The sequence below is a fragment of the Oryza glaberrima genome, chromosome 5 (genome assembly GCF_000147395.1).
Source record: "Oryza glaberrima chromosome 5, OglaRS2, whole genome shotgun sequence".
In the NCBI taxonomy this organism is placed as follows: Eukaryota; Viridiplantae; Streptophyta; class Magnoliopsida; order Poales; family Poaceae; genus Oryza; species Oryza glaberrima.
Window position 1 is genome coordinate 16,090,141 of NC_068330.1, and position 13,464 is coordinate 16,103,604.

The window sequence follows — 13,464 nt, forward strand, 5'->3', positions numbered from 1 at the left end:
TGTACAGCTCGGTCTCATGTATGACATAAAGTCTACTGTGCCTGGAGATCCGCTCGGCTTCATTTTTATCTTGAGGGAGTTCTTGTTTTGTCAAAAATCTTATGAGGGGCTCTCTCCAGTCGACTTCAATCATGCTTACGTCTTGAGTATCCGCGGCCTCGATTGTTTCTTTCCTAGGTCCGGTTGGCTCGTAGAGATGTTCAACAAACACGTCGGAAGGAGTTGCTTCTCGTTTTGAACCAAAATTAGCCAGTCTGTCGGCTGCCTCATTATTGCATCGAAGAACATGGGTAAGCTCAAGTCCATCAAATTTGTCTTCCAACTTGCGTACCCCCTGCTGGTAAGCGGTCATGATGTTATCATCAAGGCAGGACCACTCTTTCATAACTTGATTAACGACCAACTGAGAATCTCCACGAACTATCAGATGCCGAATTCCCAAGGAGATTGAAATCCTTAATCCATGAAGAAGCGCCTCATATTCCGCCACGCTGTGAGATGCAGAAAAATGTATCCACAATACGTAGCTCAGCCTCTCTCCAGTCGGGGAAATTAGGACAACCCCCACTCCAGTGCCTGAAAGCCTCTTCGAACCATCAAAATGCAAGTCCAATACTCCATCTTTTCCGCAGACATGTCTTCTTGGCACTTAGTCCACTCGGCGACGAAGTAGGCTAAAGTTTGGGACTTGATCGAAGTTCGCGGCTTGAAGGATATATCCAAAGACATCAATTCCAAGGCCCATTTTGCGATCCGCCCGTTTGCTTCGCGATTGTGAAGTATGTCCCCGAGTGGGAACGACGTAACCACCGTAACCGAGTGACCTTGGAACTAGTGAGATAATTTCCTGATGGTAATTAAAACACCATATAATAGCTTTTGAACCTGAGGGTATCTTGTCTTGGAGTCAGCCAAAACCTCGCTAAAGAAGTAGATTGGTCGTTGGACTTTTTGAACATGGTCTTCTTCTTCACGCTTGACAACCAGGACTGTGCTTACAACCTAGGAAGTTGCCGACACATATAACAATAGCGGCTCTTGCGGATGTGGTGAAGCTAAGACTGATGGAGTAGTGAGAAGTTTTTTTGAAGTCTTCAAAGGCTTTTTGTGCTTCAGGTCCCCACTGGAAATTGTCGGTTTTCTTCAGCAACTTGAAAAAAAGCATCCCCTGCTCGCCGAGTCGTGAGACGAACCGGCTGAGCACCGCCATGCAGCCAGTTAATTTTTTAACATCTTTCTAGGAGCTCGGCGGTTTCATGTTGAGGATGGCATTGATTTTCTCCGGGTTGGCTTGTATGCCTCTATGGGACACCATAAATCCAAGCAACTTCCCTGACGGTACTCCGAAGATGCACATTTCAGGGTTTAATTTCATCCTGAAAGCACGGATACTCGCGAAGGTCTCTTCTAGATCCGTAATCGAATCATCCTTCTGCTTGGTCTTGACGACCACGTCATCCACATAAGCTTCAACGTTGCGGCCAATTTGGGTTGAAACATCTCTGGATCATGCGTTGATAAGTTGCTCCTGCGTTCTTTAATCCAAAAGGCATGGTGATGTAACAGTAGGCCCCGAAGGGCGTGATGAATGAAGTCTTCAAGCAGTCGGATTCCTTTAGTCGGATCTGATGATATCCTAAGTAGCAATCCAAAAAACTGAGTAGCTCGCAGCCGACCGTTGAGTCAACTACCTGGTCAATGCGAGGTAACCCTAAGGGATCTTTGGGACAAGACTTGTTGAGGTCGGTGTAATCGACACACATGCGCCATTGCCCCGTCTTCTTCCGAACCAGAATTGGGTTGGCCAGCCAGTCGGGATGAAGGACTTCCTTGATGAAACCTACTGCTAATAGCTTGGTCAATTCCTCCTTGATCGCATCCTTCCTATCCTGTGCGAAACAGCGGAGTCGTTGCTTTATGGGTTTAGCGTCTTCCTAAACATGTAAAGAGTGCTCAATCACCTCTCTAGGAATACCAAGCATATCAGATGGTTTCCACGCAAAGATATCTTTATTATTTTGAAGAAAGGTGATGAGTGTGCTTTCCTATTTACAATCTAACTCAGCGCCTATTACAAAAGTCTTAGTAGGATCAGAGGGATCTAGAGGAATCTTCTTGGTCTTGGCGTCACTTTCTCCGCTCTTGGGCATCTTGGTCGTAGGCACTTCTCCTTCGCTTGCTGTGGACGCAGCCAGTCGGATTTCTTCTTGGGCGAGCGTGATCTCGCGGGTCTGGGCCATCTTGCAGCTTTCCTTGTCACACGTGACGGCTTGCTTGATGTCGCTCCGCAGGGATATGACTCCTCGAGGACTAGGCATCTTCATCATCATGTAGGTATAGTGCAGGACAGCCATGAACTTGGCTAACGCTGGGCGTCCGAGTATGGCATGATACGCTGTCTCGAAATCAGCAACTTCGAAGCAAACGTTTTCTGTGCGGAAGTTCTCCCGAGTGCCGAAAGTAATCGGAAGAGTTATCTGGCCGAGTGGTGTAGCAGATAGCCCTGGGATGATTCCGTGAAAGGGCGCATTACTCAGCTTTAATTCTGTGCGAGGGATCTGCATGTCGTCCAGAGTCTTGGCGAAAAGGATGTTGAGTGCACTGCCACCATCGATGAGGGATCTGCGAAGCTTGACGTTGCGAACCACTGGGTCTAGTACCAGGGGATACCGCCCCAGGTGGACCACTCGGTCAGGATGATCCGAGCGGTCAAACTTAATTATCGTCTCTGACCACCGAAGATATTGGTGCATGTCGGGCTGAACAGCGTTGATCTCTCGTTCGGTTAGCTTTTGCTTTCTCTTGGATTCATAAGCCAGGGGTCCGCCAAAGATGTGGTTGAGTTCCTTGCGATGGTCTTGAAAACCAGACGGGGCATCGTCTTCATCATCCTTCTTCTTTCACGTGCTTTGATCTCCATCAGAGGTCTTGCGTGCGTTCTTGGCGTATTGTTCTATGAACTGTTTGTAGACGAAGCAATCTTTGGCCGCGTGATTGGAGTTTGGATGATGCGGACATTGGGAGTTCATGATCTTGTCAAAAGTGTTGACGCGTGAACATTGTCGGGAGGATGGTGTAGTAGTTGCCATAAGTTCCTCGGGCTTACGCTTGCGATCCTTGTGATTGGTACTTCCACTCCCCCCTGTAGTCGTATCTTTCTTCGGCTTCCAAGTGGTGCCCGACTGCTTGGACGCGGTAATGGCATCTTCAGCTTTGGCGTACTCATTGGCTTTTTCGAACATCTGCTTGACCGTCCTAGGAGGCTTGCGCCCAAACTTGCCGACTAGGTCATCGTGGCGAATGCCCTTGGTGAAGGCGGCGATGATGACGTCGTCGATGATGTCGGAGATCTTGTTGCGTTGCTCGGAAAAGCGTCGGATGTAATCTCGAAGGGATTCTCCAGACTTCTGAACAACGTTGTAGAGATCAAACTGTGTACCAGGGCGTTCAAAGGTACCCTGGAAGTTGGCGATGAAGTGGTCGCGAAGTTCCACCCAAGATCCGATTGTGCCACGGGGTAACCCGTGAAGCCAGGACCGGGCAGAATCCGCTAGGGCCACAGGCAAATAGTTTGCCATGGCTTTGCTGTCTCCTCCTGCTGCGCGAATTGCGAGACCGTAGATGGTGAGCCAAGACTCCGGGTTAGTGGTGCCGTCATACTTCTCGATTCCAGTCGGCGTGAAGCCGGCTGGCCAATCCACTCGACGCAGGTCGCTTGTGAAGGCAGCAACTCCATCCACGTCATCGTCATAGCGATCTGGTGAATGGTGGGGAGCGTAGCCTCTTGCCGCGCGGCGCTGGTTGATAGTATCGCGAAGATCGACGGGGCGCCTGCGATGTGGGGAGCGAGATTGTTCAACTCGACGCTCCCTATGTCATTCGGGAGGCGAGTGGATAGATCGCTCGTCGCGACCCCTGCTCCTGCGACTGGATCCCGCGCCGATGACGCTGAGGCTTGGTTGGTGATAGTCTTGAGATCGAAGAGGGGGAACTCGGCTGCCAGTCGGCGTGCGGACGCTTGAGGAGTTAACCGAGACCGAGGCGGCGATCATGGTCTTGGTCTGGTTCAAGATGTTGATGGCGATCATGGTCTTGGTCTGGTTCAAGATGTTGACGACGTGATTGGCTTGATTGAGTGCGTCTTCCTTGAGGAGGGTGTCAAGGAGGGTGATCGCTGCAACCGCGTTCTGTTGAGGGGCGCGAAAAACCACCGTTCCCTCGACGTCTTGCTGCCCGATAAGTTCTCGTGCTCGTCGCCCGACATCCAAGGCGTGCTGTCGCCGGTCCTCAGCCTCTTTTGCAGCCCGTTCACGCTCCTGTTGCTCACGCTGTAGCCGTTCTCGCTCTTGTGCTTAGCGCTCCTCTTCTAGTCGGCGTCGTTCGGCTTCCTGTTGCACGCGTTGTTCTTCTGCTTCTCGGGCTTTACGCTGTTCTTCCGTCTCGTTGTCAGCCATGAAGATGCCGAAGTAGAGAGGCGTGTAGTTATATTCAAAGTCTTCGTCGAAGTCGTCGAGGTGGCGGTAGTCGTAGCGGTAGCCGAAGTTGTCGTACTCAATGATCTCCATTGGCCGTGAGTCAACGCCGGGGGAGCTGAGGTAGCCATCCAATTGTTCTGTCGAAACCGTGCCGAGAGGCTGGAGTATGACGCCGACTTCCCTAGAGCTAGGCTGGATCGGGGCAGAGGCCGGATCCCGCCTAGACCTACGGGGAGAAGACGCCCTTGTGGTGAAGACAGCAGCCAAATCATCGGGGAGTTTCATCAGGATTGGCGGATAGGCCCCATCGTCTTGATCGGGTCGTGTTGGAGTAGATTGGATCTCGTCCGAGTGGTTTGAAGCCAACTCAGTGGAGATGATCTTGGGGTAGATCTCGGCCGAGTTCGGGATACCAAACGGGGCGGAGATCTGGCCTCTTCCCGACTGGTTCGAATCCGAGTCGAGGAGAGAAATCTTGCCGAAGTCGTTGGTGATGAAGTCGAGGCTGCCGAACCGGAACGCCTGCCCGGGAGGGAAGACGAAGTCGTCAATGCCAGAAACGAAACCCCATCGCACTAGTCGGTGAAGAACTTGATGCTACCCCTACCTGGCGCGCCAACTGTCGAAACAAGATTTCGGCAATACTAAAAGGGGGTGGCTATCAAGCTGGAAAAGTGGATGGGTTAAGAGACAATGAATTTTATACAGGTTCAGGCCTTCTTAATCAAGAAGTAATACCCTACTCCTGTCCGGGGATTGATCCGCCGAGTATATTATTGATTGTATGATCTGGGTGAAAATCGTGCCCCCTAAAGGCACCCGGACCTCTCCTTATATAGGGGAAGGGGCCCGTATTACAAAGCACAGCCCATATTCCTAACGGAATAGGTAGTTACAGATAAAATACAATCGTAACCGACTAGGATCTCGGGTATTTCCTTGACATACAAGTTTAGACTTGAACCCGAGTCCTTTTAAAGATATTCTATCTATACATGACACCACATACCCAGTTGGACTATACATGCCGTGTAGGTATGGGGTATCCATAATCTCCACAGTGAATACTATGAAATAACTCTGAATAACCAAAACGTGATTAATAGAAAACAAAGAAAAACACCTATCTTACTTTTGGCCAAACAAATACATCACCACCATCACAATAAGAGGTGGCATTGTTGTTGAAACTGAAGATGGTGTTGAAATCCACCTACCACCACTGGGACGTCGATATGAGCAGTGCATGGAGAGATTTTGGGTCGAAAGCAAAACCATGGATAAAACTACAATGTCTAAGTGGGAGCTACGAATGTGGATTTTGTGATGAAGTTACCAGGATTTTTGTTGTTACAGAACATTGGAAGAGTAAGGGGACCAATTGTCCTAGGGTGAATGTTTATTAGACAGTTTCTTTAAGCATTAAAAAGGTGTCCGGCCCTATCGTTTGGCTTATTCGGGAATAAGCCAAATGATATATTTACAAATTAAAATTAATTTGTGAACAAAAATTTTATATACGTGTTATTAGCAATCTAAAAGTAAAGGCTGAAAAATAAACTTCGATGAAAAAACCTGAAAATTAGCTCCAAATTTTTAAGGTTGAAAATTTAAATTTTGGCTAATAAGCATAAGCATAAACGAAAAGATAAACGAAAAGATAAGGCTGGTCATTACTTGATAATATACATACCAATTAACACTATTCATCGTGTTTTTATTGCGGCAATGGTTAATGTGAAGAATGAGCCTAACATTAGTGGCCTTCCAATTGTATGTGATGGCAGATATCTAATATGCACTACGATTCAACAGTTGTGATATTTTTAGGATATAGCCCATGTAATCACAGGGGCTACTTACATAGGAATAGTAGATAATATACTCCCTCCGTTTCAAAATATTTGACACCGTTGACTTTGTTGACTTTTTAGTACGTGTTTGACCATTCGTCTTATTCAAAAAATTTAAGTAATTATTTATTCTTTTCATATCATTTGATTCATTGTTAAATATACTTTCATGTACACATATAGTTTTACATATTTCACAAATTTTTTTAATAAGACGAACGGTCAAACATGTGCTAAAAAGTCAACGGTGTCAAATATTTTGGAACGGAGGGAGTACAAAACAATTAACACAGTTCATTTTGTATTTATTGTGGCAATGGTTAATGTGAGGAATGGGCCTTACATACTAGCCTTCCAATTGAATCTGATGGCAGATATATAATAGGCACTATGATCTAACGGTTGTGATATTTTTACGATGTGGCTTCTGTAATCATAACTAATATATAGGAATATTATCGATAATATATAGAGTAATTAACACCATTCATTTTGTTTTTATTGCGGCAATAGTTAATGTGAGGAATGGGCCCCACATTAGTAGCCATCCAATTGTGGGAATATATCTTATGCAAATAAGTTTTTAGTGCACACTCCGTACATAATAACTAGCAAATATCATAGAAAATTCTAAAATAAATTGGACACATACTTTCAATAATGTTACACTTACATATAAAATCTTATTTTCAAATCCATTATATTTTAGCCATAACAAAAAAAGATAAAATTATGACATATTTTTACCCTTAAAATTGTCAGATTTTTCACCTTTTGTTATAGCTAAAATATACTGAATTTAAATATGAGACTTTGTAGATATGTGTAATACTATTAGGAGTAAATGTTCAATTTTTTTATAGAATTTTTTGTGACATTTACTAATTATTGTGCACAGAGTATGTAAGCAAGCAGCAAGCTTGTGTGTATAGGAAATGTTCCTTCCAATTGTATCTAATAGCTAATACTCCCTCCGTCCTAAAATATAAGCATTTTTAGACACTAACACGGTCTTCCAAGATGCTACTTTGACCAATAATATTAATTAAAGTAAGATGTTTTAAATAAAAAAAGTTATATATTATAGTAGTTTGTTTAACAATAAATCTAGTAACATCACTTTTATATGATTATTCTTTTGAATTTTTTTTGCTATTAATAATAGTTAAAGTTAAAAATGTTTAACTTGTCCCTATAATAAAAATGCTTATATTTTAGAATGGAGGGAGTATCATATATGCATATTTTTGATGACGTGGCTATATGAAATCGCAGCTAATGGATAGATATTGTTCACCCACGCGTAAATCGTAATTAACCCATTTTTATATACACTCTTTTTTTTTTCTCGCCCGGTCGCGGCGGCCATACCGCAACAAGTTCTCCTCCGCCGTCGCTTCCACGGCCTCCCCCCATCCCAAACGCGGTCGATCGCCGGCGAAACCCCACCGGACGCCGAGGCGACTGCCCCGCCGCTCGCCACCCTCCATCCCCGGCGTCCCCGAAGTAACCCACCGCCTCCTTCTTCTTCCCTCCATCTCTCCTGCACCCGAGTGAGGGCGACCGCGATCTCTCAGATCCACCGAATCCGGAGACCCCGCTCGCGATCGAGTCAAACGCCTCCGAACCCTTAATCCTCGCCGCCGCCGCCGCCGCCGCCGCCGACGACGACGACGACGACGCCCTCCCCACTAGGATGAGCGGGAGGAAGAATGCCGGCAAGGCCTCGCCGTGCCTGCTCCTCCTCATCTCGGTGGGCTGCTTCTTCGCGACCTACAACTTCCTGACGATGGTGGGCCACGGCCGGAGCCGGGACGCCGGGCCGCGGAAGATACTCGGCGGCGTCGGCGGCGGCGGCTCGGACCCGTCGAAGAGGTTCCACGTCGCGCTCACGGCGACGGACGCGCTCTACAGCCAGTGGCAGTCGCGGGTGATGTACTACTGGTACAGGGAGATGAGGGATCGGCCTGGCTCCGACATGGGCGGCTTCACGCGGATCCTGCACTCCGGGAAGCCCGACGGATTGATGGATGAGATACCTACCTTGGTGGTTGATCCCCTCCCCGAAGGCGCGGATCGAGTAAGTACCCCGAGTTTGTTCATGTTTTGCAAACGCCATTAGATGGCAAAATCATTTCGTGAAGTTAAAACGAGCTCTTGCTGATATGACGTTCCTACGCAGGGTTACATTGTCCTAAACAGGCCTTGGGCATTTGTTCAATGGCTGAAGAAATCAAACATCAAAGAAGAGTAAGTGGATGTATTTTGTTTCTTGTAAGTTTGTTATGCTAAATGATCTTGTACCGGCGGTTTCCTAATGGAAGCATTTGCAGCTATGTACTTATGGCTGAGCCAGATCACATCTTTGTGAGGCCATTGCCAAACTTAGCTCATGGCGACGAACCTGCTGCGTTTCCCTTCTTCTACATCAAACCAACTGAAAATGAAAAAATACTGAGGAAGTTCTTTCCTGAAGAAAATGGACCAGTCTCAAAAATTGATCCTATTGGTAATTCCCCAGTGATTATCAAGAAGGTATCTCTCATCTCGACGCGTGATTAATAGGATGCTTAGGTCCGGCTATAGGAGCTGTCAAGAACTCAAGATAGCACTGTCTGCCCAAACTAGTTCTTTTCAGTTCCGCATAAAAAACATACATTTAAGAACATTGTGCAATGCCATAGTTCGATACTGTTTCAATGCATTCGTGATGCCTTCAAAACATCTCCAGGCCCAGCTTGAGAAGATTGCTCCAACTTGGATGAATATTTCGTTGAAAATGAAAGAGGATGTGGAGACAGACAAAGCTTTTGGATGGGTCTTGGAAATGTCGGTACTATTATGTGTACAGTATTTCTTCTTGACTTAAACATGCACACCCCTTATTAATTTGATCTTTCATATTCATGTTTATAGGTATGCATATGCTGTCGCTAGTGCATTGCATGGTGTGCACTACAGCCTTCGTAAGGATTTTATGATTCAGGTGCTTAGAAACTGTCACTAGATAAATCATCTCACGCTTCGTCACGATGTCTTATATCATATAAGATGTGCTTGATACTAATTGCAGCCTCCTTGGGACGCGAAATCGGACAACACATTCATCATCCATTACACTTATGGGTGTGATTATACATTAAAGGTGACTACTGTTTGACTTTAAGTATATGTCATCATATCAGTTATGTCAATTACTTTGTAAAATCTATTTATGCATTGTCATCAAAATTAACTTTATAAGCTTCTCATGAAAGAGCTTTTTTGTGTCTTGTCCAAACTCAGGGTGAGCTAACTTATGGGAAAATAGGGGAATGGCGGTTTGACAAAAGATCTTATCTTCGTTCACCACCGCCAAGAAATCTTACATTACCTCCTCCAGGAGTTCCCGAAAGTGTGGTATGTGCTTAATATTTAGTATTATTTCAGTATGACTGATGCCACTTCTCTTAAACATGATTGACCTTTACATTTACAAAATTCTAAATCACCTTGTTGAGAGTACACTATTTTGTCCCACTGAAATTTGCCATATATTATATTGCCCACTTTTAGCCTGCCTATTTATCCCCTGCATTTTTAGCTTTAGGTGGGTTCTATGTCAAACACTACCACAATCACAAAGAGTTGACTGAATGAAAAGTGATATTATCTACTACTACCTCTGTCTCAGAATATAAGCTCTAGAGTTGGACACAGTGATTAAGAAAGTAAGTAGAATTAAATAGGGAGAGGTTGGGATTGGTTGAGAAGTGGAAGTAGGTGGGAAAAGTGAATGGTGGAGGGTTGTGATTGGTTGGAAAGGGAATGTTGGTAGAGAAGTAGTTATATTTTTGGACATATCCTGAGTGCTAAAAGTTGTTACATTTTGGGACGGAGGGAGCATCTTTCTAACAAAATTATTGTTTATTTAGTGTAACCCTATGTCTCATATGCTATGTTTCCTGATAATATTATTGTTTCTGTGACTAACAATGGATTTCTTATCAAATACAAGAGCATATCACCTAGTAAGTATATAGTTACTGAAAACAAGCAGATCTGAGACTTTAAAAACGTAAAATGGTAACTGTACTAAGGTTTAGATGTGGATCAGGCGTGCATGTTGAATGAACATCCATGTTGCACCAGTTAGGTACAGTAGGACTGTGTTGCAAGTCACATTGTTGAGCATGATTTTGAAAGCAAAGAAAGATGAATAAGAAAAGCAAAGTCCAACCTTGATCTCCCTTCCCCTTGATATGGTGGATTCCTAATATAGGCTTTCTTTGTTCATATGATTTTCCATATGATACTATAATAAGCCTCTCCTGAAAATGGGTGGCTACTCGAACCGATTGAAGTTGCTCTTTGGCATAGGTAGACTTCAGTACCTGGATAGGTCAACCTTGCTACCATTTATTTGTCTTGTCCTTCATTCCTGCTATTCCTCATCATAGAAGTACTCCCCTTCCATTATATTGTAGTATGGGGAAATCCAATTGCAATTGGGCATGCCAATGGTTGAGTCATTGTGGTGTGTTTCTATTTGTCAAATAATTGTAAATCATTGTATTTTTAAACTTTGGTTATTTGTTCTCTTTTTGACTGATTGCTAGGGTGTTAAGAAAAACAATCATGGACTTCATTCAAAACAAGACACTATTTGACTTGAACTATAAAACAATTCACTTTTCAACCTTGGTCCTGATCTTCTGCTCCCAAGGTGCCACTGTAGTGTGATGGGTCTTTCAAGGATCGAATTGGGCATGATCTGGCCTCATCCTCGGGGAGACCTTCAAATAAACACATTCAATCAAGTAATACCTACTGTTTTTTGGTAACCTGTTTTGGTTCTAACACTTGATGCAAACCAGAATAGCTTCCCTTGATCAATATTGCTGAGAATAACAGCCACTGGTGAACCAATAGACACTTGTTCTCTCATCAAAAAGTTTGTTTGGGCCATTACATAAGAGGATTGGTCAACTGGAAAATCAGGACCCACTAATTTAAGACTTTCCAAAGACTCTTGGCCATTTCAGCTTTTACACCATACGATCCCTGCACATCTGCTCCACAGCAAACTGAATTTGTTTTAACTTGCAGTGTTCCCTCCATTTCTTGTTATATGCAGCTATAGAGCTTTAGGGGTACAGATTCAAACTTTACTGCATAATAATGTCTGATTATTGATTCAGTTCTTCTACTTCTTGCTGCATCTTCAGCAAGTATTGGAGAAATTCTTGGTTCCACTATAAAGTATTATAATAACCTATGGTCTGGTTTCAAAGTTCAAGTTGTAAAATGGACAATTGTGCCATTATTTTGTCACCTGCTGCTATTTTTTAAGGCAATTGAAACAGCAAATGACAATTATGAGAGTTTCAGCAGTATCGCAAATACAAAGCTGAGATTAGTCCATCTAATTCCTAATCTTGTGTACCAATCTGAATTGCCTTTTCAGGCCACCCTTGTGAAAATGGTCAATGAAGCCACTGCAAACATTCCAGGGTGGGACGAAGAAAGGTGATTAAATGGTTTTGCCTCGCTGATACTCAATTCAGCTGATAGTGTTTACATTAGAAGCCATCAAGGATCTCCGTGGTCAATAAAACAAGTGAATCAACGCATGTTCTTCTTAGGCGGCAGACACGATTAGCTAATTCCTACAAATTAACCTAGAATTAGTTTTTGGCAAGTAAAACACAGTAGTTATTTGGTCAAGTGAGGTGGTCCATTTTTGGTGTTGTAAAGCTGAAACGTGAGCTTTTGGTAATACTCCTAGATCATTCGATTGTATTGTAAAGCAGAAATATTAGTCAAGTTTGTTGCACGGGAATGTTACTCGATAATTGAGGCTTGGGATCCTTCGCGCTTGTGCCATTACATGAAATCTTTCAAAAAGTAGTGTTTGTCATGAGAGGATTGAGAGAGATGGTTTGAGAGGGAAGCATGGAATTCACATGACGATCAGGTGTACCTAGTTAAGTTGCATACTTACAGTCCAAGTCCGAAGTCCATTGATGAGCATCTTGCTTGTGTTCTTATTTCCTTTTTTACATGTAAATCTCTCTTCGTTTATCTAGTTGTCGTGTCAACTTTCAAGAATGTGTAAGAGGATAAGTATGGTGCAGGAACATTATCCATCTAGGTCTTCCTAGAACAGTTACACTAGTTTGCTCAGTTTGAAGTCTGCTTTGCTTTTGACCTGGAAAATGCAAAGAAGTACGGCAACTTGTATTTCAAGAAGAGTGCGATGTGGGTGGGTGATTACGTCGCGGTAGGTCACACCTGACGAAAACACCCTATAGGTATTGAGGGACTCAGCTTGGGTGACATTGCCTAGCTAAGTCACAACGTGACATTGCCAAAATCTGGACCACGCGAAACTGATCGGACGGATATGCTGCTTGAGCCTGACTGTAGATAAAAAAGAATCCCCAATCCATCGTCCCGCAGAGACGGCGTCCCCAATTCCATCCCCCACGCCACCGCGCGAGGCGTTCGCGCTCGCCTCGACCTCGTTCGCCCGCCACTGCGCCAGACGACGCATCAATCCCACGTGCTCGCATCGCTGCCTCCCCGCGCCACCACGAGTGAGGAGGGGACCGGGTGGCAGCCTCTCCGCTTCGCCTCCCTCGCCCGCGTCAAGCTGCCGCCGCGAGCTAGCTGCGAGCGGCAGCCGCGCTAGGCCGTCGCGCCGCCGCGAGTGGGGAGGGGACCGGGTGTGAGGCTAGGGCCGGGGCCCTGCCCTGCCGCCGTGACCCTTGGCGATGGAGGCGGCTGGCCGTCGGGGTGCCGATGCAGGCGATGGTCATCAATGCCGACAAAGCAAACAATACATGAAGCTTGCTGTGGAGAGATAATGCAAGCATCGACTACTCCCATGAAACCTGCAATTCCTCAGCAAACAGGGAGGAACCGTTTTGTGCCTGCCGTCCCTGCAATTCCTCAGCAAACAGGGAGGAGGCATCCAAAATTGAAGCAGCAACTGTTTAGCTGTAATTTTTTTTTTTGAGAGATTGATTTGGTTGTATGACTCATGTATGCTGTAATTTGAATGAATGAATAATTCAGTAACTTTTGTGATGTTATTTGCTGAAAAATTTGACAGCATGTCCCCATAAATGGTGGATGGATTGAGACAACACACA

At 44.9% G+C, this 13,464-nt stretch overlaps 1 protein-coding gene across 1 annotated transcript; it reads left to right on the top strand.

Annotated features, from left to right (window-relative positions):
- The first annotated feature begins 7,671 nt into the window (after positions 1-7,671).
- On the top strand, positions 7,672-12,227 carry LOC127774716 (hydroxyproline O-arabinosyltransferase NOD3-like). The gene is made up of 8 exons (XM_052300998.1): positions 7,672-8,408; positions 8,511-8,578; positions 8,662-8,863; positions 9,060-9,157; positions 9,245-9,314; positions 9,402-9,473; positions 9,614-9,727; positions 11,775-12,227. Exons 1-8 carry the CDS (start codon positions 8,025-8,027, stop codon positions 11,838-11,840), a joined length of 1,074 nt encoding a protein of 357 aa, XP_052156958.1. The 5' UTR covers positions 7,672-8,024; the 3' UTR covers positions 11,841-12,227.
- Positions 12,228-13,464: the final 1,237 nt, after the last annotated feature.

Coding starts and splice junctions, on each gene's coding strand:
- LOC127774716 (XM_052300998.1), top strand. CDS start 8,025: ATGAGCGGGAGGAAGAATGCCGGCAAGGCCTCGCCGTGCCTGCTCCTC. Junction 8,579..8,661: donor AAATCAAACATCAAAGAAGA/GTAAGTGGATGT, acceptor AAGCATTTGCAG/CTATGTACTTATGGCTGAGC. Junction 9,315..9,401: donor GTAAGGATTTTATGATTCAG/GTGCTTAGAAAC, acceptor TACTAATTGCAG/CCTCCTTGGGACGCGAAATC.